The sequence below is a fragment of the Lipophrys pholis genome (assembly GCF_963383615.2).
Source record: "Lipophrys pholis genome assembly, chromosome: 15".
Lineage (NCBI taxonomy): Eukaryota > Metazoa > Chordata > Actinopteri > Blenniiformes > Blenniidae > Lipophrys > Lipophrys pholis.
The window spans coordinates 22,204,713-22,230,520 of NC_137642.1; the positions used below are offsets into that span (position 1 = coordinate 22,204,713).

A 25,808-nucleotide genomic window follows, 5' to 3' on the forward strand; every position below is an offset into this window, starting at 1 on the left:
GTAAGACACATGAGGATTTAAACATTTGAAATACAAAGAAAGAATCAGTCAGATGATACATTCGTTTGTGAGTCACTGTTGCCAGCCTAAACCGTTTTAATCAGTGAAAGTGTATAAATGAGCTCAGGCAGAGTCGACCACACCGCAATCACAGTCATTTAAAGGTGCACTATGTGAAATTCAGGATATGCCACATTTGTGCATTAGGTGGCAGTAGTGAGTCAAGAGGCTAGCACACGTTGCATTTATTATGTTTTCTGCTGTGCAACGTTGTAATAAACTGGAAGACCTCATCCTGTTATTTCTGAAGAAATAAAGTCATAACAAGTTAGGATTGTGTTACTTTGGAAGTAAATGTGTAGCAGCATAAGGACAGACTGGATACTGGATTTCTAAGGACAGTTGCTTCGCTTGTTGTCTTCAACATGCATTCAGCTGAATATTTAGACATCAGTGAAATGATAAAAACCTAAAATAACTACTCTGAATGTATTGTAATGCCGTGATAGTGGACTGTTGTGGAAGTTTAGCAGAGGAGCACATTCACCTAAATTAATGAGAACATTTATTACTAATTCACCCACTTAAAGCATCAGGGAAGCCATGATGAAAACGATGAGAGCATTGACCACAGCGACACCCCCGACAGTGCAAAACTGCAGAAATCACAGCATGTCTGCTTGTTTTGGAGAAGCCATTGAGTTACTAAATGTTCCTCCATTTTAATAACACACTTTCTATCTTTTATCTTTATATTCCAGAATAAATACTCTGATCATCGTGACTTTGCTTACTGACCAAGGAAAACTTCTGAATGTCTCATCTGGAAACAAGAAGTAAAATAAGTAAGAAAGCTTAGATGCATTATTCATGATATTTAAATCTTTGGATATTCATATTGTCTCGATGGATTTTATGTCATAAACAAAGTATAAGTCGTCAACAGTGTGCGGGAGAGTAGATATCGAGTGTCACTAAAACACACAATGAACAACACACTTTCATGCTTTTAATCGATTGTTTTGTGTTTCTCCCAGAAACATGCAAGAGAACAAAGTGGACCAGACTCCGTCTCTGTCTGAGCTGTTAAGGGAGAGCTACCTGGCCGAGGCCAGAGCCCAGCAGCGCCACAGCGAGATGAGTCGCTCGGACGCCTCCTCGTCACGCCTTCAGATCTACGGCTCACTCAAAGGAAAGGCCGAGGACCCCGCCGGTCACAACGACGCCCAGTTCCCAGACCTGTCGGCCTTCCTCAGCCAAGAGGAGCTGGATAAGAGTGTGAACCTGGCCCGTCAGGCCATTGGACACGACCCCCGTGAGGAGAGGGCAGAGGTCAAGGCCTTGTCAGGCATTTCCTCCGCCTCAGTTTCCTCCGCCACACCCTCAGCTTCTCCTTTCGCTCACACCACTCCGCCGACTGGGCCCTTAACTCAGTCAGTCCCGGAGTTGAAAGAACTGCCAGCAGCACCGACGCCCGACCGAAAGTTGCACAAAGCGTTCGCGCAGCAGGACGACGTGATGAGGAACTGCAGGGACCCCAGTGAGTCGCTCCACGATTACAGCAAGACGGCGAGAAACACCCCGTTCGGTCCTGAGATCCAGTCCAAGAAGGAGTTCCTCAACAAGGCGGCAGACTTCATCGAGGAGCTCTCCTCCCTCTTCAAGGCCAACAGCTCCAAAAGGGTGCGACCGAGAGCTTGCAAAACCCACCGGAGTCGGGTCCCGAACAAGACCCAGACCGACGGGGAGGTTTACCCCCTCGGCCCCGACAACAGGGAGCGCAGCCCCATGTCTTCAGAGGCCGAGGCGGGAAGAGCGAGTCCCGATGTCAGCCACCAGCCAGCCGTCCCGCTGGACCCCGTGACGGCACACCCAGAGTTCCAAGACTGCCGGGTTACTGAGGAGCAACAGTACGACTCTGCGTCCCGGGAGGCAGAGCCAGAAGCTGAGAGCTTCACTCCAGCAGAAACACCGTATTCAGCAGAGCCTGTGTGTGAGCCCCCTCAGTTCATCCAGAAACTGAAAAGCAGGGAGGTTCCTGAAGGCAGCAAGGTCCAGCTGGACTGTATCGTAAGAGGACTACCGGTGCCCGAAGTCCGGTAAGAAAACACCCGACATTCCTCCGTGAGAAGACACCTTTCTGTTTAGAGACGCTCTAATTATTTATCCACGTTTAGCTCAGTGAAAGAAGTGAACAACATCTCGCTGGGCTTGTTGCTGCGTACAGAAGGATCTAATTATTTTCTTTGAGGTGAATGACAGTGAAGCAAGGAGGACGAGAGGCTCCGTGGTTTTGATACCGGCTCAACATTTTATTCTCCACTACGATATCATCCATCAGCTGTTTCAGTTTGATGTGAAAATATACAGCAAACTCAAACTACACGCGTATCAGTGAGAGTAACAACTGATCAACTCATTTCAAAATGAATAATATTCACAATGTTTCTTATCGGTACTTTCAGTACACTTCATTCAATTTACTGTACTGCTGATTTTAACTTTATCCTTATTATTGTAATGGAAATTACAGAAAGATCCACGTCCCCCTTTATAAAGAAATAAAATTACTTTTCTAGTTACTCCAACAAAAAGGTCGTTAAATGAGGTCATTTGATTCACATGGAGCTGAATTCTGTATGAGCTGCTCTGGTACTTTGGCTGGCGACTCCTGTGCTTGTCAATCTAATGCTGACTGATTCACTCATTCATTGTGCAGCTGTGAACTCATATGACTCTCGATCCTGAACTGTTAGCATTAATGCTAATGCTGTAAAGTTGTTCAGATGTTATAAAAGCTTCAGGCTGGACAGAAAAGCCTTGTCACAGTCTTCTAGACTGCAGGTTATTTGACACTTGCCAAGATTTTAAATCTTTTTATTTTTTTTAGACATGATAGATAATGTGGCTCGTTTTTCTAGTTATTCACTTATTTTTTTTGTCCTTGATTGTACAGTATAATCTTGAATATAGATTTTTAAAAAATCTGATTTAAAGATGAAGCAGAATTTACTCACTGCATGGACAGATAATTTCACTAGTTTTAAGTCATTTTCTTCTCAAATTTAGTCTTTCTATCCTATATGTGGGCTACTCTTTTTTTCCCCGGTGTATTTCCAGTCAAATCAAAAAGAGGTAACAAGACCACACAACATTTACATTTGCCTTACATTACGTTAAACAAACAATAGTGAGATTACAGCAACATGTTACTCTCTTTGAAAGAGAAACCACTTTAATACAACACTGTTAGGTATGTCATTTGTAAAGTGAATATGAACTTGGAAAGTATATTAGTATTGTAGGATATTTTTTTTTCTCCTTCAAAAATCCACTACACCACCGTGCTGCCCTACTGCATCCATGCCCAAATCATAAATAATTAACAGATAACTGCACAAATAAGATAAATCACACTACAATATGTAATTACACCGAGGTGACAAAAACACATGAATAAAAATATCTGAGATAGCAGATAGATAAATATTAGCAATTAAAATGCACAAAAAAGATAAGGAGCCCTAAGGTTTGTAAAGTTATGAAAAGTTATAACATTTTTCACTCAAAAAAAATATAATGATCTGTATTTAAATGTAAAATCATTCACTTGACAAAGATGATGTTTGAAAGATTGTCAGATATTGAATAGAGTGTTTCTGTTCTGAAGATGGAGGCCTGTGTGTGTGTGTGTGTGTGTGTGTGTGTGTGTGTGTGTGTGTGTGTGTGTGTGTGTGTGTGTGTGTGTGTGTGTGTGTGTGTGTGTGTGTGTGTGTGTGTGTGTGTGTGTGTGTGTGTGTGTGTGTGTGTGTGTGTGTGTGTGTGTGTGTGTGTGTGTACTCTAACAGTACAATACAAAATGCATGAAGACGTGTGAGGATGAGTGATGTTGTGTTTTCTCTGGAGAGCCAAACAAGGTGACATGTGAGAATAATCAACAGCTGATTCTCAACGGCATGAGTGTGTGTTTGTGCAGGCGTGTGCGTGTGTGTGTGTGTGTGTGTGTGTGTGGGGGGGTCAGTGGGTGAATAATAATTTTGTTAGGCTTACTGTTTTTAAGAAAACACCAGTCACAAAACACACTCTGTTAAAAATGTGAACTCATTTGTCTTCTTGCATCCTGCTGATGGAACAGTCGGAGCGCACCGTCATTGCTGAAACAATCTTTTACTGTCACTGTTTGTTTTGTGCTTTTTTATGACACGTTGTTAGAAAATGCTTTAAAACAGCCGCTGCTGGGCTTGAAATTCCCTCCCAGGACAACGAGGAGTGACTTGAAAGGGTGAAGTGAAGCTGAGGCGTTAGACCATAGGGGGCATGGGCTTGTTAGTCCTACTGCACATTGTTGAGGCTCTAACTTATACTTGTCCGGGGAGAATGTAGCTCCTGGCCATTTTTAGCCCGGACTGGCAACGCGAGCTGCAGTCACGTCTGATAATGGAACTGACTGAGCTCCTGACAGAAGCATAAAGACTTTGGTGAGATGATTTATTTTGTTTTTACTCAGTGAATAGCTTTATACGGTTTGCATTTTGACTCAGCATCTAACCAGTGTACTCATCGGAAGATTAGAGCTCCAGTTCAGTGGTTCAAATTTAGCTGTGACACTGCGTTTACATTGGGTTTTTCAACACAAAGCACTTTTCCTTTAGTGTGATGTTTGCCGTTGCTGTCGCTGTCCCTGCTGCTGTGTGTCTAACTTATAGAACAGTTAGTCCCGGTTCATGTTCCCCCTCTGTTTGCGGCGGAGTACAGTCTCTGATATGTCAGGGTATACCATTGTGTGTATTCTGCACCTATGTTTAGCGTTGTACGTATGAGTTTGGGTCAGCCATGCAGAGATCCCAGGCTCCAGGGGGAATCTCCTCTCCGGTTCTGCTCTCCAGAGGGAAAATAGCCCAGACAGGTGCAGCGAGCAGGGTCTTTGCCCCACAGACCGGCCACCACCTCCTCTGCTACTCATGGTTTCAATTTAGAGCCTTTACTCAGTGGAAATGACATGGCAGGGCTCAGGCGGGATAGAGACCACACATTCCAGGACCGTCGCCTGCGTTGCATCCAAGTTAGTGGGAACAGATCTCTACAGCAGCTTTGTGTTCTTCCCGGAAGACAAATATCAAAGTTGAGATGAGTTCCAGCTCGTGTTTGAACTGCTTTGGGAAACCCATTGTGATGTAAAGAGTTTAACACTTCAACTAAGTTAAGTCACGTGTGTATTTATCAAGAAAAAGAAACGTCCTGCCCTAAAGATTATCCACATTAGTGGTGAAAGCCCTGGATGTGATTTATGGCCGTATGGTGACGTCTTGGCAGGGAGTAACACATCACCTCATTCCTGTTTGTTTATTGGCTGGGTTTTATAAAGCATCAAGGTGTCATCCTCCTAAAATAGACGGGCGCTGACGTTGAAGTTGATGCATATGTTGCTGGCGAAGGCCGGGAAGAAGTTTGTGGTTTACCATTATAGTTTTACAAAGATAGAAATAGACTGAAGCACTAGATTTTAACGAGAAAGAACACACTGTTAGGACGGTTTTCACTGCTATTCATCAGGGTCTGTAAGGATTTTTCAAACGTTTAATCCTAATCGAACCCCACTGAAGTTATAGATTACAATATTGCTTACATTTTTCAACACGCTGACCTGATGTAACTTGGTCTGAGTGGTCGTGGTGCTGTTTTTTTTCCCGTCAACCCAATTCTCCTGTCATGACATGATGATGGTGGCATGCGTAAGCTTTCTGTCACTTTTAACTTCACATCAGCTGTTTTGTCCTCCTCATCTTCACAACATCAAAATGTGCACTGGAGCGGCCTGGGACCTGGCACGACAGACCGGTGTTGCTTCTTGTCTTACAGGGAAAAGAGATAGGGCTTGCTCATCAAAACGTTTTCCTCTTGGCCTGCATAACTCCACTGCGTGGCATCGAGCCAGGAACATTATTAGGGAACTGAGACACCACATAGTATCAGCCTTGTTGACGTGGCGTCAGAAGGTTAATGGAAGAAAAAGGCCGTTTTAAAAAAAAAAAAAGAATGTTTGGTGGGGGAGTCTTGGAATGTCCTTTTCAAAATGACTGATTGTATATCACAACTCAGACTGAAAAGAAAGTCTTCATTTTGAAGTAAACAGTGCATTCCACTCTATTAACCAAACAAAATCAAGCAAAACATAGAGGAAGATTGTCCTGCGACGATCTGCAGATAAAACCAGTGAAACTTTATGCAACTTTTCAAATGGAACAATGCAGTGCAATGAATGGACCAGCGTTCAGCTTCTGTCTGTCAATCTGCAGGTGGTTTTGTGAGGGCAAGGAACTGGAAAACAGCCCCGACATTCAGATCGTCACCGACGGCGAGTTGCACTCGCTGATCATCGCCGAGGCGTTTGAGGAAGACACCGGACGCTACTCCTGCTTTGCCTCAAATTTCTATGGTACCGACTCGACATCAGCAGAGATCTACGTCGAAGGTGATTCTCAAGGTTTACATGACTCTTTCAAGGCGGCATGGATTGACTTAAGGTTGTTCTTATATCGTACTCATTTGTAAATAAAGCTTAGTTTTGTGGGTCTACTTTTTTGGTCACTATGTAATGTTATTTAATGCACTTCTCAATAAAAACATTTTTTTTTCCCTTAATGCTAAATCCTCACTTCAACTGAAACAGTTAACGCCACTGTACTAAAAACAATATTCACTAGGTCATCCTATATGTTTCTTAATAATTAAGAGGGTCACCACACAGTCAACCACAGAGCAGCTGAAAATGATGACGTGGCAAATAAAGCTTAGGTGGATGCTCGATTTATTTTACTTTGTTTAAGTGAGGTCAAGCAGGAGGAGGATGAAGAGGATTAGTAGGTTTGATCCACTGATAAAGCTGATAGCTCCAAACTTGAGTAATGTACTAAATTCTTCACACTGACACGTTATATTAGCATATTAGAAATGTGATTCCTCTGCTTTACGTTACTCCCCAACAACGCCAAGAACGATTGTGTTTTCTTCTTCAGGAGCCTCCTCTTCAGACTCGGAAGGGGAGCAACATTTTGAACATGTAGCCCAGTGAGTTTTCACCGTCGGCACCCACTTGATACTCTCATCTTATCGTTCGAACAGTACAGAAGTGCAGCACTGTGCAAAAGTCTGACGCGGATGTGAAGAAATCCTGCAAAGCTCTACAGAAATCACCCAGTCGGACAAAATGCAAAGTGAATGAAAACAATATAACGTGGCCACAAATGTGGCTCGTTCACTGGTGCACAGTATTTGACCAACTGTGCAAACATCATGCAGAACTAACAACTGATAATTGGTGATGGAAGGCGGCTTCGATCTCTTTACTATGCGCGTACAAATCTGTGCATGCACAAATTCAAGTACACGCTAACAAATACGTGAACAGAACTCTCCACGTGCGTTCAAGTTTTGGATATCTCACAACTAAAACAGCTCAATATTTGTGTCTTGTCATACAATTCAAACACTGAAATCGACTCTATGGAAATCCGACATTAGCTGAATGTTTGGGATTGTCCTCTGCTTCTGTGGCAGGAAACATTTTGAGAAATCAGACTATTATACCCTAATGGTATCACATGATTTGCACAGTGTGTGTATGTTTGTTAACCATTTCAGGAGAAACAAAAACACAGAATTTCTTTGATCTGTGATTTTCAAAGGCCGCAGAGGAAACAAGCAAAGTTGTCCCAATCATTACCTCCGTCTTCAAATCAAGATCTTTCTGCAAAAGAGGAAGACTGTGCATCATCCGGGCCTCCAGCAGCTGCTGAGGGACCAGCAGGGGAGCGCTGCTCACCACCAAACAGCCAGACAGACCCAGACTCTGTCCCGACACTCCGGATACCCGCAGCTCCAGTCCCAGAGCTCCTTCAGGTGTCTACAGGACACCCGGCTCAGGACCAGGCCACAGTGTCACCTGCACAGGTGTGTCCCGCTTTATCAAATGACACAGAGCTCACAGAAGCACCAGAGGCGCCACAGCCCGGGCAGACCGCTCCACCTGCAGCTTTGAGCTCAGCAGGGGCTGATCCATCACAAACACCCCAGCTTGAGGTACAGTATTTATAATACATACTTCCATTATCACACAAATTATGTTTAGTTTTTTTTTCCAACACATCCTCTGTAGCTGTTTCTTTGTTGAATCTTCAGAGTCCAAGTTCAAACCACAACTATCCACAAGGACTCAACGGACAGCCGATCATGGCCGCTCCTGTATTCACGAAGGTAAAGGTGCTCTACAAAAGGATCGGTTGTGCCGCCGTGTATAATTTACTGGTGTAGCTTATGGGCTGTTGCGTCCCATCAGAGCCTGCAGGACCTCACTGCACTGGAGGGCCAGCTGGTGGTGCTAGAGTGTCGTGTGAAAGGAGTGCCATCACCCAAAGTGGACTGGTACAGGGAAGGAAAAACCATAGATGACTCTCCTGATTTCAGGATCCTGCAGAAAAGTAAGTCCTGCTGCTGTAATTACCTCGGAAAGTCGCAAAGGAGACACTTAAAAAGGGAAATACCTCACCGTCATCCCATACCATCACTAACATTTAATGGAAGATCATCGTATGAATGCAACAAATTGCATCAAGCATTTAAAAGATTATCCAGCAATTTTTGCTTTACATGGCACCTGAAGACATGAACAGTATATAAGAGGTGATATGAAGGTTCTTTGTTTGTAGTTGCTGTTTTGATGGTGATATAGGCTTTATATTCTTCATATGTATGTATACATCGTAATTACGTATTCATTATTGATGAATTTATTCATGTGGTCTGTAGATCTCAGGATATTAACAATAACATTCTAAAAATTCCAATAAAAATAACAATATGTCTCCATATTACAGCAAATAAAACCTCCAGCATTCTATGTCTAAGTTCATTCTCAGAAAGCTCTTTAATGATGCTCAGAAATGATCCCACAAGAAGGCACTTATCTTAAATGATTCACCTTTTATATGAAATTGTATCCATTAGGATGATTTTATCAATCTCACATCATTAGAAATGTTAAGATGCCTGCACTGCCTTTGTCTGCAGGTATAAAGAGGTGGCAGCACTTTATCAAAGCAAATATTTAGACTATCTTTAAAATGTTTTCTCTCCTCTGGCAGCATAAATAAAACAAATAATGATGTTCAAATTCTGTGCAAAAATTTAAAATATTAGTCATTTTGCATCAGCTGAGCATGAACTGATATTCTATCAGTGATCAAGAGTTTCTTAAAATGCTGATGCTACTAAGCCTTAATATCAGTGCTTGATTTGCCCTTCATGAGGAATTGTGTACTTATTTCTGTTTCAGAGCCCAGATCTCCTGCTGAAACAGGTACGTGCTTCACTCTATCCTCATTTGAAAACACAAAGTGTTGACCACAGTGAAGCAGCTGCCTGTCCGTGTACGCTACTGCACTGTGTACATATTACTCTACTGAAGTGTTTATAGCCCTTGGCTAAGGCTTCTGCTCTTCTTCTGTACAAAAGCCAGGACTGCTTATTCCCCGTCTCTGAGCCATATAAGGTAGTTTTTCATCTAAGCACCGTGGTAAATCACTTCAACCTGCTCAAGCTGCAGAGTGACACAAAGAAGCCTCATAGCGAAGCTTTTGAAAACGCATGTGCCTTTCCCTGCAACAACTAAATACTTTGATAAGTACTTGTGTTGAAGTCGTCACACATCAGACCTGTTTTATGTGAGTATCACCTTTTTTTCTTCCTTTACCTTCAGAGGAAATATGCACTTTGGTCATTGCCGAGGTCTTTCCTGAAGATTCAGGGATGTTTACTTGTACAGCAAGCAACAAGTATGGAACCGTGTCGAGCACTGCTGCACTGAGGGTCAAAGGTAACGGTCTCGTTTAATTTCACAAGAGTTCTCTGGTATAAAGTTCTTACTTTTATTTTTTTCATTAAAACCTGTAAATATACTGATTCTCTCCAGGCAATGTCAGCGAAAGCAACCACGTGAGGCCTTTCACCACCCTCACGATAGAGCCCAGGCGAATTCCAGAGTTTTCCAAATCAGAAGCTACTGTGAGCCAACCAGAGGTTCTCATGACCAGCAGCATCAAGCCACACTCCAGCACCATTCGGCTGGACCCTCTTGTCTCCAGCACCATGCGCTTGGACCCCTTAAACACCAGCACGCTTCGCCTGGACCCGCAAAGCTCCAGCATGTTGCGTCCGGACCTCATTCGCTCCAGCCTGCCCAGTCTGGGACCGTCCTGCCTCAACTCTCGCAGCATCAGCACCCCAAACTTAGAGCCCGTCTCCCTCCATCAGCACCTTGCTGGATCCAACGGGGCTCTTCCAGAAGTACAGAGTGGCCGACAGAGCCTCTCCTACCCGAAACCGTTCGTTTCTTCACCTGCTGTCGAGAAACCAGCAGAACAGGAAGTGTGCCGACCCTCGGTGACGTCACCCGACACGAGCTCCAGAGTTAAGGCCGTCCCAAACCATCAGAACGGGAGCCTCGTTGTGGTTCCTCTGCCCGATCCTCCGCCTAACTCCTGTTTAAAGACGGGCACGGCGACCAACCACAAAGACTCACGCTCTGGCTCCAGAGTCGGTCTGCGTGTGCACTTCAAACTGCCCGAGGATGAGGAGGATGAACGGAATGACGTATCCTATCACTCTGATGAAGACATGGCCTTTTCTTCAGTGAACAAGGAACCGCCACCAGTGCTGGCTAAACCCAAACTGTGAGTACAGCAATGAGGAAACAACCCCAGTGAAAAATAACAGTACTGATGCAGTTTAGAACAGGAAGTAAAATGAGCCACAGAGGAAGGAACCCATGAAGAAGAATCGAGGAAGGGTTGTTTACATCCTTTAATGCACCTTAAACTTCAAACCTGAAGGGAGAGGTTAGTAAACCACATAAAATAGTTGTAACCTCATAATCACACTGAATTTATCTGCCTTGTATTTTAAGGTGGAAATGATGTAGATGTGTATACATACTGTGTGTATACATGTAGTACAAAGTAACCTTAGATTATGACACTGTACAGAGGGGTAAATAAGACTATTACAGAAGACTGAACTAACTTTTTTTTTTAAATCGGGCAGTTAATCTTTCTCCGAATAATGTCAACAAACATTGTGAATTCTTTGTAGTCTTCAGAAAGATCCACAGTAAAATCACACCGACCCCCTGAAATTAGAGCCAACACTAGTTCCTAAACATTATAAGTATAATTCAGATAATTTTACTCGGTTGAGGATAATTCTGAATTAAACTTTTTTTCTTTTTTATTGAATTTCTTCTGTCTCATACAAGCTCTAACACCCCTACTAGTAATTACATTCTGACCGACATTGTGAGAAAAGCAGCTTTTATTTAATGAGGGTCAATATAGATTATAATATTTTGCCAGTTTTTTTTTTTTTTATCATTTGACATTAAATCTCCCTCATTTAAGAGCAGTTTTTTTTTATCGTGCAGCCAATTCATCTGACCTGTGATGATGATATGAGGGGAAAAGTTCAGTCTGAAATGATATTAAAGTGCGAGTTCAGTGCTGTGTTAAACGCAGAGAGGTGGGCGGTCTGTTCACTCTAAGACGGCAGCTGTGATCATTTTGATTCATAAACGACTGCACGCGGACCTCAAATGTGGAGCTTCCGGCTTTCTAAAACAAAGGATGGCATTTTTTATTTGTAAGTTTACCTTTATTCATGTATCAAAGACTTGAAATGATGCTGTAAAGAAACCTGATTCCTTATGTTTGATGTTTTTTATATGAGACCTCATTGGCTAAACAACATAACATTAAGATATGATTGATATAATTGATATAAGATATGATGTTTACTTCATAGTTTGTAAATTAGATGTTACCTCATGATAAGTCAACGATAACATGCTGTTTATAGAACAGTGCGAAGTGTTTAAAGCCCGTACAGTGATGTTTGTGGGCTCCCGAGTTGGTCCTCCATAAAAGGGCAGAGTTCTTCATGCTGACTTTGGCTCATTCCTGCCGGGGTTTACTGCATCGACCTAATTCATCAGAAGGGCGCGCTGAGCCTCCCTCATCCTCACCATGTATAGTTTTGCCTGTTCTTTAACTCTGCAGGGACCCGGCTCAGCTCCAGCTCCTGCATAACCAGGTGCTGATGGAGCAGCAGCAGGACACCGAGCCTCAGACCCAGACCAGCGTCCAGACTCCGTCTCACCCCCCATTCCAGAGCCATGCCAAGCCAGAGGTCCAAAGCCCCCAGGAAGTGACCACGCTGTGGCCTCCCAAGCTGCACCGTGAACCCAACACGCCGCCGTTCCAGTTCTACCCCAACACGACGGCACCCCCGCAGCAGGCCGCACCATCTGCACCTCCTCAGAAAACCCCGGTAGCCCCCCCTGCTCCCTCCCTCGCCCATGCACCCTCCCTCGCCCCTGCACCCACCCGCGCCCCTGCACCCACCCGGGCCCCTGCACCCACCCATGCCCCTGCACCCACCCGGGCCCCTGCTCCCACCCGTGCCCCTGCTCCCACCCGCACCCTTGCTCCAGCACCCAGAGCCACCTTCTCATCCCTGCTCAACACTTCTCCTGCTCCTTCTCTGAGTTCCCCTCCCTCAGCTCCTCCTCAGCTGAAGACATCCTCTTTGGCGACGTCTCCTCCGCCTGCTCCTCAGCTCAACATAGCACCCTTATCGCACATCAACACCATTCACGCCTCCCACCTCAACCTGTCCCCCGCAGCACTTTCCAAAACTGCACCCCAGTTCTTCTCCCCGACTGCACCAAAGTTCAGCGTCGCCCCCACAGATTCCCCCTCAGCCCTGCATGACATCACATCTCCAGCCGCTATGCTGAGGAGCACCCACGCTTCCCTCATGAATCTAACCTCCATCTCCAGCACCTTCAGTTACACGCGGCCAAAAGAATTCATCGCCGCCCAGATCTTCTCGCCAGTCAGAAGCCCGTCCCCAACTGAATCGCCTGTGCCTCTCCTTCAGGAACTGGCTGCTGAGCTCAACTCCTCCACCGCCAGCTCCCCGACTCTCCCGCCATTCTCCCCCCCACCCAGGACCTTCCCTACGAGGGTGCTTATGTCTCCCACCAGCCCTCCGTCCCTTGTGTCCTCGCCAATTCCGGGGTCAGTGCCATTCCTGAACAGCGTCTTCGGCTTACGAGCCCAGTCACCGCCACAGGCCTCCTCTCCCACCTCGAGCAGCTCCACCCCGAGCCCCATCCAAAACCCTGTGGCCTTCCTCAGCTCCGTGCTGCCGTCACTGAACCTGGGCCAGCCCACCAACTCCATGGGCCTGCCCAGAGGAGCTCCTATGGGGTACATCTTCTCTCACCCTCCACAAATGGCTTTCAGACTGTTAGTCGTCACACGTGTTGCTACATTCTGGCCCATTTATCATTTCAGGTTGCAAAAAAAGGCTTCCAAGGTGCGAGTCCCATCAATAGAAGACATCCGAGAGAGCAAGGAGCTCCTCCTCCACGACATCGAGAAGAAACTTCAATTCAGAGCTGATTCGCAACAGTTTCCACATCAACAGGTACGAGGTGCAGCTCCGACTGTTTCTCTTTTTTAAACGTTAGATGACGTAGTGGTGAACAGATGCAAGCTTTAAGAGAGACCAGAAGGTGGAGCCAATGTTTTCGTCTTCATCTTGCCACATATCAGATACATATTACACTCCTCCCTGATTATGAATGCCAGCAAATATCAGGCTGAAATATTAGTGATTGCCACTTTTTAACTAACCAATTGCTGCAATGTATTTATTTTGTATATTTTAAGATGATGTTTACTGTGCATTAACAGGTTCCTGTGCTACTCTCTCACATGTCTCAAGCTTTCTAGATGTATACATCTTATGTATACATTCTGGGCTGATTGTGGCTCGACAGATGTAAAGTAAACTCACAGTCAGAATGACTCAGAAGCAATGATGAACCTCAATTCAGCAGAGCACCGGTCAACATCTCCTCCTCGCTTATTAATGGTCTTTCATCATTGTTTGTCCACATTACATAACCAATTGGTGCATGCTAACAACAACAACAACAACCTAGTTTGTATGTTTCACCATCACCAATATGTGTGTGTCAGTGTTATGTACAGTTTGTGTGTTCATCATCCATCCCTATCCTCTCATAGAAGCTGAATATTGAGGGGAAAACAGCGAGCAGACCACTTGGACCAATCATTCCTGCTACTGTCATTAACTATGATGAGGTACAAGGAGCTTCCCGTCTCAAGCCTTTGCTTTGCTCGAGGCTGTATGGGTTCTTATCATGTTTCCTACCGGGATTACAGTACTTTGGACATTCTCATAAACGGAACTGAACACAGCAGTTATTTAATTAATATCTCTAATCAAGCATCCAAGCTTACTAATATATAACCTGCACGAAGAATCTAAACAGGTTTAAGAGGTAAAACTTTAAAGGAAAATGATGTGTAGTCTTCTTCTTGAGCTGTAACGAGAGTTTTCACTTAATTTGAGACAGTTTTCCACACTGATGCTTGTATTTTCAGGAAATTATTTTTACGTTACTTAGCCAGTGTACATTTAGTAAAAAATAACTCTTTCAAACTTGTATTTCGGCCTCACAGTTCAGATTCTTAAATAACCACCCTAAAAGTGACTCCAACCGTGTTTTACTCACAATGAGGTGTTTCACGTCCAACTTCAACTCGTCTTCCTCTGTTCTCTGTTTTACCCTCAGACTTATTTGGTGTGGTTGGATGAGAAAAAAAAAGGTTTTAGCTTAGCGAGTTTGATCCTCCCAGAATGATCTCTGCATGATTCTCATCATCACGTGGTTTAAAGTCTCAAATGTGTTTTGAGGTTTGAGTCGTGGACTGTGACTTTAATACCGCTGATGGTACGTCGTAAACAGACGCACGCTGTCTGGTGTTCCGGCGACTTTTGAGCGGCTATGCAACATGTATGCGGCGCATGTCATTGCAGAAATCAATTTTCTGCCAGAATGCACACAGTGATTCAGTCGCCGTGGCTACTTTTAAGGAGAAATTTTCACTTTCCAGGAGTACAAAGTGTCCAATTTCGAGCAAAGGCTAATGAGCGAGATCGAATTCCGTCTGGAGCGAACTCCGGTGGAGGAGTCAGACGACGAGGTGCAGCACGACGACGTCCCCAAAGGAAAATGCATCGCACCCCTATTTGACAAGAAACTGAAGAACTTTCGAGCGATGGAGGGCGTGCCGGTCACTTTCTCATGTAAACTTGTGGGAATCCCAGTTCCAAAGGTGAGAAAATAATGGGAAACAACAGCAGGTTTTCTCATTTTCAGTCCGGGCACTCATCATTAACTTTGCTCGTCAGGTTTACTGGTTCAAGGACGGCAAGCAGATTTTGAGGAAGAACATCCATTACAAGAAGATGAGAGAAGGAGACGGGACCTGCGCTTTGCACATAGAGTGCACGACCAGTGACGACGATGGAAACTACACCGTCATGGCGTCGAATCCACAGGTTATACTCTTTTTCCAAAATCACTTCAATGCTCAAAACATTTATTTTTTTTCAGTGACGGTTCTGGATAATTTGTGATTTCTTGATCATCAGGGACGAATCAGCTGCTCCGGTCATTTGATAGTCCAAACTGGACCTCCCCGGAACCGTCTGACACCGAGTCACGCTCAGAGGTGAGCTGATCCGATCTAAGAAGAATCCCTCAGCAGACGATAATAATAATAAGTCAGTCATTTTTACTATAAACGGACTCGGTAGAAACTTGGACTTCAGTCAGCACACATGTACCAGTCAGGAAGAGAATACTCTTAAGAATTTGGTCCAACATGAACAGTTCCACGTTTCTCGATTCCTCCACCTTTTTCCAACCATTTGAGTGGAGAGGATGTCAGATGTCTGGTGCGTACAGTAGCTTTCATCACTGGATTAGTCAACCTCAATGTGGAATCTTTCACAAAAGAAACGTCTGACATTATACAACAATGATTTTTTTTTTTTTTTTAAAGGCTCAGACAGCTGCACCCAAAGTGCACTGCCATTTCTCTTCCAATTCCATATATCTAATTCATAGTGACCTGTCGAAGTCACACAGGAGGAATGAAAGTGAATTGTGTATCACAACGTGCTTGCAGCTTTATATAGAAGATAGAAACATCCGTCAATCCAGAAATCTTGATTCTAATGTGGACCGATGTTAACGTGTGTGTGTGTGTGTGTGTGTGTGTGTGTGTGTGTGTGTGTGTGTGTGTGTGTGTGTGTGTGTGTGTGTGTGTGTGTGTGTGTGTGTGTGTGTGTGTGTGTGTGTGTGTGTGTGTGTGTGTGTGTGTGTGTGTGTGTGTGTGTGTGTGTGTGTGTGTGTGTGTGTGTGTGTCTCTTGTTACATGCTCTCCTCACTTCTTCACACGGTCAGGGTTCGAGCCCGCATAGAGGAGGTTGAAGGTGAACAAACCCAGGAGCGTTTCTTTCGCCCGCACTTCCTCCAGGCTCCGGGGGACATGATGGCTCACGAGGGACGGCTGTGCAGACTGGACTGTAAGGTAGGACACAGGTTCTGGTGTGAAACACAAAATTCTGCACTTCTGCATTACGACGTTGTCATTTTGAATTTTTTTTTCCAGGTGAGCGGATTACCCAACCCAGAGCTGATGTGGCTGGTGAATGGAAGACCGATCTATTCAGACATTTACCACAAGATGCTGGTGCGGGAGAACGGCATCCATTCTCTGGTCATCGACCCCCTGACGCAGATGGACGAGGGAACTTACACCTGCATCGCAAGCAATAAAGCAGGGCAGAGCTCCTTCAGTCTGGAGCTTAAAGTCGTTGGTAAGGACTCTCCACTGTATGCGACTCTCGTATGACAGACGGAGAACACACACGTATGACCGAGGACTTCCTCCCGTAGAGAAAGAGATGAAGCACCCGCCACAGTTCGTGGAGAAGCTGCAGAATATGGGGATTCCTGAGGGGACTCCTGTGAGGCTGGAGTGCCGCGTGGTGGGAATGCCGCCGCCGCTCATCTTCTGGAAGAAAGACAACGAGACCATTCCTAGAGCTAAGGACAGAATCAGGTAAAAGGAAATCTGCACTCGCTCAATGAAACTAATGCAGCTTATTGTTATAATTTTCTTTAGTCTTCTTTTTGACTGATGCCACATACCAGGGGCCTGCAACCTTTATGACCAAAAGAGACGTTTTTGTGACACAAATGAGGATAACACAGCTGGACAAGTTTCATGTATTGTTTCAAATACAATTTCGGATGATTGACATCTCATTACATTTTCAGCTGTTTCACCCTTCTTTTTCGTTTTAGCATTTTTTATACGTTTAATATTTCAGCTTTTTAACCTTTAAGGAGTTTTGCATGTTTTCCCCTCATTTTTAGTTATTATAGTCACTTGGTTTGTTTGTAAGCTGTTTTTAGCATTTCCCCCCATTTATGTTGCTTTTAGCTATTTTTCCTATTTTAGTTAAATGTTAAGGTCTTTTAAGCAGAGATTTAAGAGTCCTTTTGAAAATGACAGTGTGTAAATAAGCCACAATAAGGCTAAAATGTTGATTTAAGTATAATTTTCTAAAAGGTTCAGGGAGCCACCACACAGGGGCATAAGAGCCACATGAGGGCTCAGTGTCTTGTCACATTATTGACCAGTTATCACATTTTGGGGTTTATTCCATTTTATTTTGAAACAATTGGGGTTGTTGTTACATTGGGAGGAGATGTCTCAACTGTAACTCAAACTACAAACAGCCACACCATCCTCTTTTAGGATTGTTTTAAATGTTTCCTATATCTCAGATATAGTTTGTGTATCTATAAGTGTTAACTGCAAGCTTCTGTATGTGTGGGCATAAGAACAGATCGGATTCAATCGGCCACTTGAATCAACACAAATCAATACGACAGCTGGTGAATCGTCTGTGCTGCCTTCTGTGAAACGTTGTGAGTGAGATCATTATTAGGTCGGTGGTCTGTAAAGGGAACACAAAGTTGAAAAAGTTTTTTTTTTTTATTTACTGATTAGAATTTAAGCCTTTTTATCTTGGTGAAGAAAAAATAGGAAAATTAGCAGTATGGAGGAAGAACTCATGAGCACAGGAACAATCTCAGGCTCAGAGGGAAGTCCGATCCCGGCACAAAGATTTCCTTTTTGTTTTTGAGAATAAATCTTGACCAAAAGAAATCAATGGAGGGCAATATTATTAATTATTTCAACGATTTTAAAACTGATTTTAACACTAACCCTGAACAATTCATCTCTCTTTACACCATCTCAAACCAGTCTCTATTTAACCTTCAACATGCGTCTGGAAAGACATGGAGAACGTGCGGCTTCTTCAAAATTCACCAGAATCATTTTTTTACAGCGTAACTTCAGAAAGCTTTGCTGCTTGTCACATTCTTTCATTTCCTGTCTGGCTGAACACCGATCTTATCCAGTGAAGACAAAACGCAAATAAAATATATCGTGATCTCTGTTGGAATGAGAATAAAAACTCTTTTATTTGCTTTATTTCAGCATGACCCAGGACGCAACAGGATACGTGTGCCTCCTAATCCAGCCAACAAGAAAAGACGACGCTGGCTGGTACACGGTGTCGGCTAAAAACGAGGCCGGGGTCGTGTCTTGCACCTCCAGACTTGATATATATGGTAAATATCATGTGTAACTTTCACCTTTACTGTAAGTGTAACATGGCATTTTGTGCACACCGCAGTGTGTAGTTATGTCAGCTACACTTTCAGCACAGTGGCATCAAAGCATCCCCGCGCCCATGAAGAAGGCGCCGCGGACAGGCAGCCGCTACGCCGCCCTGACAGGCCAGGGCCTCGACATCAAGTCCATTTTTCCCAACTCGGACACCAGTCCCATCCTGTTCTCCAGCTCCCCGCCCGAGGCCATGCTGGAGAGCGAGGAGCTGTGAGCGGCTCGGCGAGGAGGACGCGGACTGCCCCCGAGCAGATTTTTTTGTGTGACGCATTTTGAAGTGATGCATTCAGATTAGAACAACGATGAGTTGTTGTGTTAAAAGCCGCCAAGCGCCGATACCGTACCGGGGTTTGTCACCCATTCCTACTTACTCAAGCCATACGAGGGGGCGTTTCACGTGCGGATTTGCAAAGTCTTAGCTCATGAGCCATCGGTGAAGGCGAAACCTGTTTCCTGACAGAACGATTCACGTGTGTGAGTGTGGTGAGGTTACTGAATGTTGGCGCTAGCATCTGTTCTTAACTGTTAATCCTGCTGTCAAAGTCACTGATTTTTACTGCAAATCACATACATGTGAAGTAGTTGCATTAGTTTCGATACATATTTTAAAAAGTAGTCATAATATATTGTTTATTAGTAATGACAGATACTTCAAAGTATATTATTAGACCGTTTGAATGTGCCATTTGGATCAGTTGATGGAAATGGCTCCAGCAGGGTAGGATCTCTTTTTACATTGAATTATGGTTTCTTGATCACCAGTTCACATCCTATGGCGCCATGTGTGGCATGTATATGCATGCCTGAGGCTGACCGTGATTCAGAACTGAATAAACAAACACAGCCGTGGCGGCACTGTGCTTCAGGCCCATCCTGTTGATGGCTCTTAGTTGAAACACTGACAACACTTTCTTTGATTTCATTTTCTTTTACAGGGTGATATAATTCATCTCTATTTTAACAAAGACGTGTCTCTTGAATATCATCAGTAGTTCAGGAGGAATGAGTCTGCAAACTGATGGCTTCGCTTGACCTGATGACGAAAAGCATATTAATGACGACCGATAAACTTAAATGAAATTCAAGTGCGTTTGAAAGCACGCGTTCATCTGATGTAAAGTTGCACACTGTAAAATAGTTTTGTCTTTCTCAGAATAAAGTTATATTTATTCAAGCTACTCAAGTGGGTTTTTGTCTGTACCTCGAGTTGCTTCCCTTCTTCAGCCCATCTCGCAGGAAGTCATGGCTGGCGACGTTATGTTGGTCAAATCTGCTTGTTTTGACTGCGCTGTAATCAGAACCCTATTAGCTTAAACTGATGCTCAATTCCACACAAGTAGGAAAAGCTCAGAAGCCAATTAAGCATTGCTAATCAGTCCAATTAGAGGGGATGAGAGTTCAAATAGGCATAAAATTACATTCACCTTATGTGACCTAATTACTCTCACAGCCTCATCTGAGCAGCTGCCAGACCTACTTGTTAACTGGGAGCTGGGAGCGTTTTGGAAAATGAAAATATCAGAAGGAATTTATATTTATATTTCAATTCTTTACTCTTAGCTTTTCTTCTTCTTCTCTCTCTTTTTTTTTTTTTACAGAATAAAAGTTTTTGGGGGATTTGTGAATTTTGTAATTCATTTATTGTCAACAATAATGTCTTTTTAATTATTTAAATGTATGTCTAAACAGTCACCTGTGATTTTTAAATAATAAAGACTTAACTAATTGGAACAAAACAAAACAACACATGCAATTGCTGTTAAAACTACACCGGCACTGCGGGCTTAAACGAAAACCTGTCAAGATAATGAGATGTTTTTAAGTCCGTAAATCCTTTGTTACACTTTCTCTTGCGCTGAAACATACGCTTTGCACCCTAATCTCCATTTCTCCATAAGGAGATGTGGATTTACAGGAGAACACGCTCCGATCTGAGCAGGGTGATTACCACTCAGTTGTGACATATGGCTTTTGACAGAGGGCATGGCTCCGCCACCAGTGCTCAGACAAGCCAATCATGTGAGGGGCTGCGCACAAAAAAAAAGAAGAGGGTGCAAGGCACGTAAGGGCAGGGTCACGTCTGAGACGAGGCCCTTAAGACAAGACAAGCAGCAGCTGGCAAATTACATCAATCTGTAATCAATGAACCAACTGGGAGATGGGATTATATGCCTAAATGCACAGCTAACCAGTCCTTCCCAAAGTGACCAGACAGCATCAGCTTGTGTGCATGACCCAGTACCAGAGGCGGGCATTATTCTAGGCCTCCGACAATGATTAATCATTCATAACCTGCCACTGCACCCACGCTTCGAGCTGGTCAATACAAGATGACGAGAGCTGCGTGTGCTTTCTGACAAAGGATGTCGCCAGAAAAGAAAGCAAAATAAATAAAGGTAGTAATATTAGTCCAGGATTTAGCATATTTCCAGGCTACAGGTATCAGCTCTTAATAAAAATACGTATTCTATTAAGTATTTAGGGAGCATGTAGGATTTCCCATCTAAATCTATGGAAAAATATCTCATCACTGATTTTCTATTGACACAAACAGTTTTACTGATAATCTAGTTTCTATGTGACAGGATTATAAGTATTTATGTTGGTTATTGTGTTAAAGAAATGTCTTATGTTGATTAATGTTCTATAAAAACCTCCCACCGAAATGGGTACGAAGCAGAAAAACATTGATGTAATCAAAGACCTGCTGCTTTTTTAGAATTCACATCATATTTGTGTGTCTTTTGGTCGGCATTGTGTTTGAGTGAATGTTCCACGGGAGCCCACTGAATTCAAGAATACAATGTCGGCAGATGGGAAGGACAGACAGACAAATTATTCTGTCTGTCCCATTTTCTCGGACGACTTAGCAGATCAATTATTAATTTCACATGGTCCCAAGTACGCAAGAAACAATGACGAGTCCCATTAAGAAAGCAGAAAAAAAAAAAAAAAAAACAACCTCAAAGGAGAAGAAAAGAGTTGCTCACTTTTTACACACAAACTAATCTCCAAACCGGAGTTCGCTGCAGTAATCTCAACACCATCTTGGTCCATATTGTTTGAAAGACATAATCCCCTGGTGGGCTGCGAAAAATCCCTCAGGTTACAAACCACACTTAAACTGCCGTTGCCTCAGGCTAATCTCAGATTATGGTTATCGTCATATGGAGGGCAATTACATGAGAAGTGAAAGGAGCACTTCTTGGTGTAACTTCATAAAGCCAAGTGTCTTTGCAGGAAAGACTTCATGTGTAATTAATCGATAAATAAAATGTGATTGATATGTGATACAGTCTACTTCATGACAAGTACAACTATTTAAACATAATAGAAGCAGGGAACGTTTGATATCATAATATAATTTATTATGGTGGAAAATATAAACATTAATTGTGCAGTTAAATTTAATAATCTCATCATTGGTTTAGTCTCTATGTCATTATTAGTTCTTTCTTTTTTTTTTTCCAAAAAATTTCTCAGCCTTTAAAAGTTTGTTTGCAGCATCAGCTGTGGAGAGCGGAGCCACCAGATGGTGAACTTTTGGTGTTTGTGACACATGGCTCTGAGTGAAGCCACGGCCAGAGAGCCCAGCCCAAGATAATTGGAATTTCATTAAGGTTGTGTGTGCGTGTGTGTGTGTGTGTGTGTGTGTGTGTGTGTGTGTGTGTTCCCCTATGAGCAATATTGAATGAAGGGTGGGGTGTGTGTCTGTGGGTGGGGGTAGGCAGGGACTCCACCTGCTGCCACCTGTTCATCTGCTCCGGCCTATAAAAGCTGCTCCCTGGCCGGCTCGGGGATCACAGACACCTTGGACTCTCCGGACCGCCGTCCACTATCTGGACTTACGAAGGACGCTGAGTTTGGAGCCGACCGAGGCTGAGAAACCTCTGAGGCGCACAGAACCTGAAACTGGGAACTTCTCCCAACTGGCCGCTACGTCTTTCCGATTCAACAACGCCCATTTTGACCCGTCGACCGAATCAACCATGAAGTCCCGTCGACCAAGCTGCACCGACTCCGGATCCGAGTCCTCGGAGTCCGACTCCAAGAGCCCGGAGAAGTACGAGACGGCCACGCGGCGACGGAACGCCGCTAACGCCAGGGAGCGCAAGAGGATGCAGGGTTTGAACACGGCCTTCGATCGACTGCGCAAAGTGGTCCCGCAGTGGGGCCAGGACAAGAAACTGTCCAAGTATGAAACTCTGCAGATGGCCCTCAGCTACATCATGGCCCTGAACCGGATCCTGACGGACCCCAAGAGGCACGCCGCTCCTCACAGGCAGTGGCTGGATCTGCAGTTTGACTGCGTCCAACCTGAAGACTACTCCTGCCTGGTGAGGTACGACTCTCCTGACGGACAGGAGTTCGTCCACTCGTCCTTCTATCAGTTCGAAGGCCAGCAGGTCCACGTATAAACTGCCCCCGTGTTGGCAGACTATCAGTCATGTTGTTTGATGTCAGCGACAATGTGAATATTTCACTCCCCTTGTGGAGACAGTAAATACATTTGTATTGCATTATTTCATTTGTGTTTCTAGTCTTTGAATGACAATCAGAGGAAATGCTTCTGTTTTAGTTTGAAGTCTCTTATTTGTTTTTGCCCGACAGCGTTGAGCAGATTTTTTTGTTCAAAGTAGAGCAATGCAAGGATTGTAGTGTCATGACAATGACCGTTAGATTGTTCTCACTGATTTCTATCAGTTATTTTGATAGGGCCCTAAAATGTGCAATGTTATACAGATTTGAAGATGATCTCTGTGATTTTAGTTCTATAGCTGAAGTCAATATGTAATTATTTTGTAGAGCTGAAAGCTGATGTTATTTGTCGCAGACCTCTATTTTGGTTGATTATAGTTTTCCATCAGAAAATAAAAGTTATTTTGTATAAAAATCCACATTGTTTGTTTGAATGTCTTGCCAGTTCATCCCAGGAAGAAACTACATTTACTCTCAAACTTTTTCTCATAAACGGAAAATCCTCATGTTCGTCACTTTCCTTTGTGTGGTTAACCGGGACCCAATTTACAGCGCGGTATTATCTGTATGTGGAGCTCTCAGTGGGAAGGTGTATGTTGTACTGCACACGGGGGATAAATCATCCTTTTGTTCAGAGTTTCTGCGCTCTGAGATAAGACACTTTTACGTCACAATTCGAGACCAATCACAGTAAATTACCTAATTAGCATTTTATTATTATTTTTAATCAAATTGTCTCTCCAGAAATAACAGTTTGGTTTCGAAGCAATATCCAAATACACTTCTTCAGAATAAGCAGAGATAAACGGCGGTGCCATGCGATCGCCGGCTGTTGAAGACACTCGGCTACAGATTTGAATGCCTCCTGAAAAGTGATTACAGGAGATTTGAATAAGTTTGAAAGGTGGCACAAGCCGCAGCAGATTAAGGAAGCCTGTGTGCCAGAGCCAAGCACGGCTTCAGCAGGGGAGCAGAAATTCAACTGCATTGTGTGTTAATAGCTGTGTGTAATCGCTCTGTTCGGAGCCGCTGGAGCGTGAACGCCCATGGCTGGACCCAAACTCTATCTGCATTCAGTACGAAACATCTACAGTGTATGGCGGTACATTACCTTCATTCTCAAACTGAAGTAGACGTTTCAAACTCAAATAATCTGGGTGCTAGTATTTAGATTAATTTACACTATATATTCAATGCGTTTCTGAAGTTCTCACACTGAGCAAATGTCTGTTTATAAATAAGAAATGTGTTCAGAATTCATGTAGAATCTGAGAAAACTCAAATCAAAATCTTTAAATTGCCGGCAAAAAATTTGGTCGTAACAGTTCAGAGCATTTAAGTACACGTGTGTGTGTGTGTGTGTGTGTGTGTGTGTGTGTGTGTGTGTGTGTGTGTGTGTGTGTGTGTGTGTGTGTGTGTGTGTGTGTGTGTGTGTGTGTGTGTGTGTTGCAGGAAGTTTTGTGGGCTGGCGGAGGAGACAAGGTGCCACACACTCATACAGATGGTCCTCATGATTCATATGCTACACTGAATGTTTGCATATATGCAACAAATTCCTTGTGACAGTTTGCATGTGAGAAACAAATAGACGGCAGAGTCATAACTATGTAATGTTAATGAGAAACGCAGAGCGGCGGTGTCGCCGCAGCCACAGACTTCTCATTAATTCAGCCACAAGTGGTGAACAGTTGGTGACGAGGAATACAATTGACATGCCATTTAATTGATTTCCTCAATGGGAGGATGTTATTGGATGAGTTGTTAATCAATAGTGACAGCATGGAAGTAAGTGAGAGGGGTAAAACAAATTAAATGAATTATTTAGACTTGTAAATCAAAATTTCTGATACTCTTATAATAGGAGCAGTTCCTAATGTGTGTTTCTATAGAATCATTCAGTTTTATCCTCATGTCATTTCTTTTCATCATCAATTTATTGCTAAAATCCCTGGGAGGCCACACTTTAAAGACCACTTATTATTATAATCAAATAATGATAATTATTATAAAATAAACAGCAAACAATAAATATTTGTTTCATTAAATTCCAACAATTATTCTTAAGCTGCTGTCCTCAGCACTTTTTATCATTTTTGCCAAACTGTAAACAAATAGATGCTCGGCTTTAGCTTTTATTCATATATTTCTCAATATAATCACTGTAAACACTACTTCCTCACTTTAAAGATTGTGTGGCACTGTTTTATTGTGTGTATATATTTGTCTCGATGTGTTTCTTTGTGCCTCCTCGCTGCATCTTGGCCAGCTAGTAAATGAGAACTGGTTCTCAATTGACAAACCTGGTAAAATAAAGGTGAAATAAACAAACAAGTCACCAATCCATCACAGGGCTAACACAAAAAGACAGACCATGACATTCACTTACAGTAAGTTTAGCTGCCACTAATAAAAGCCCGAAATGTGTGTTTTTGGACTGAAGCTAAAAATCAAAAGTACCTGAGAGGAATGTCCTCAGTGAGAACGTCCAAACTCCACACAGAAAGGATCCCCATGCCAGGGCTTGAACCGGAGATATTCTGTCTGTGAATCACTCATTCAGTTTTCACTTTCTGCCCAACTTCAAATAATACCTCACCAGCAAGCGCAATATTCCACTTTGTCGACACT

General features: G+C 43.5%; 2 protein-coding genes across 2 annotated transcripts; both read left to right on the forward strand.

The window, feature by feature from the left end:
* Positions 1 to 1,041: 1,041 nt before the first annotated feature.
* Positions 1,042 to 19,878, forward strand: mypn (myopalladin; the record flags this gene model as incomplete). The annotated part of the gene is made up of 20 exons (XM_080481090.1): positions 1,042 to 2,099; positions 6,297 to 6,472; positions 7,017 to 7,068; positions 7,686 to 8,079; positions 8,179 to 8,253; positions 8,336 to 8,477; positions 9,332 to 9,355; positions 9,755 to 9,871; positions 9,968 to 10,727; positions 12,105 to 13,319; positions 13,407 to 13,539; positions 14,145 to 14,222; positions 15,039 to 15,260; positions 15,337 to 15,486; positions 15,580 to 15,659; positions 16,397 to 16,523; positions 16,605 to 16,812; positions 16,892 to 17,057; positions 18,510 to 18,643; positions 18,737 to 19,878. The coding sequence occupies 20 exons, from the start codon at positions 1,042 to 1,044 to the stop codon at positions 18,913 to 18,915; spliced, it is 5,490 nt and encodes a 1,829-aa protein (XP_080337216.1). The 3' UTR covers positions 18,916 to 19,878.
* A 2,812-nt stretch (positions 19,879 to 22,690) lies between these two features.
* On the forward strand, positions 22,691 to 23,119 carry atoh7 (atonal bHLH transcription factor 7; the record flags this gene model as incomplete). The annotated part of the gene is made up of 1 exon (XM_080482275.1): positions 22,691 to 23,119. One exon carries the CDS (start codon positions 22,691 to 22,693, stop codon positions 23,117 to 23,119), a length of 429 nt encoding a protein of 142 aa, XP_080338401.1.
* Positions 23,120 to 25,808: the final 2,689 nt, after the last annotated feature.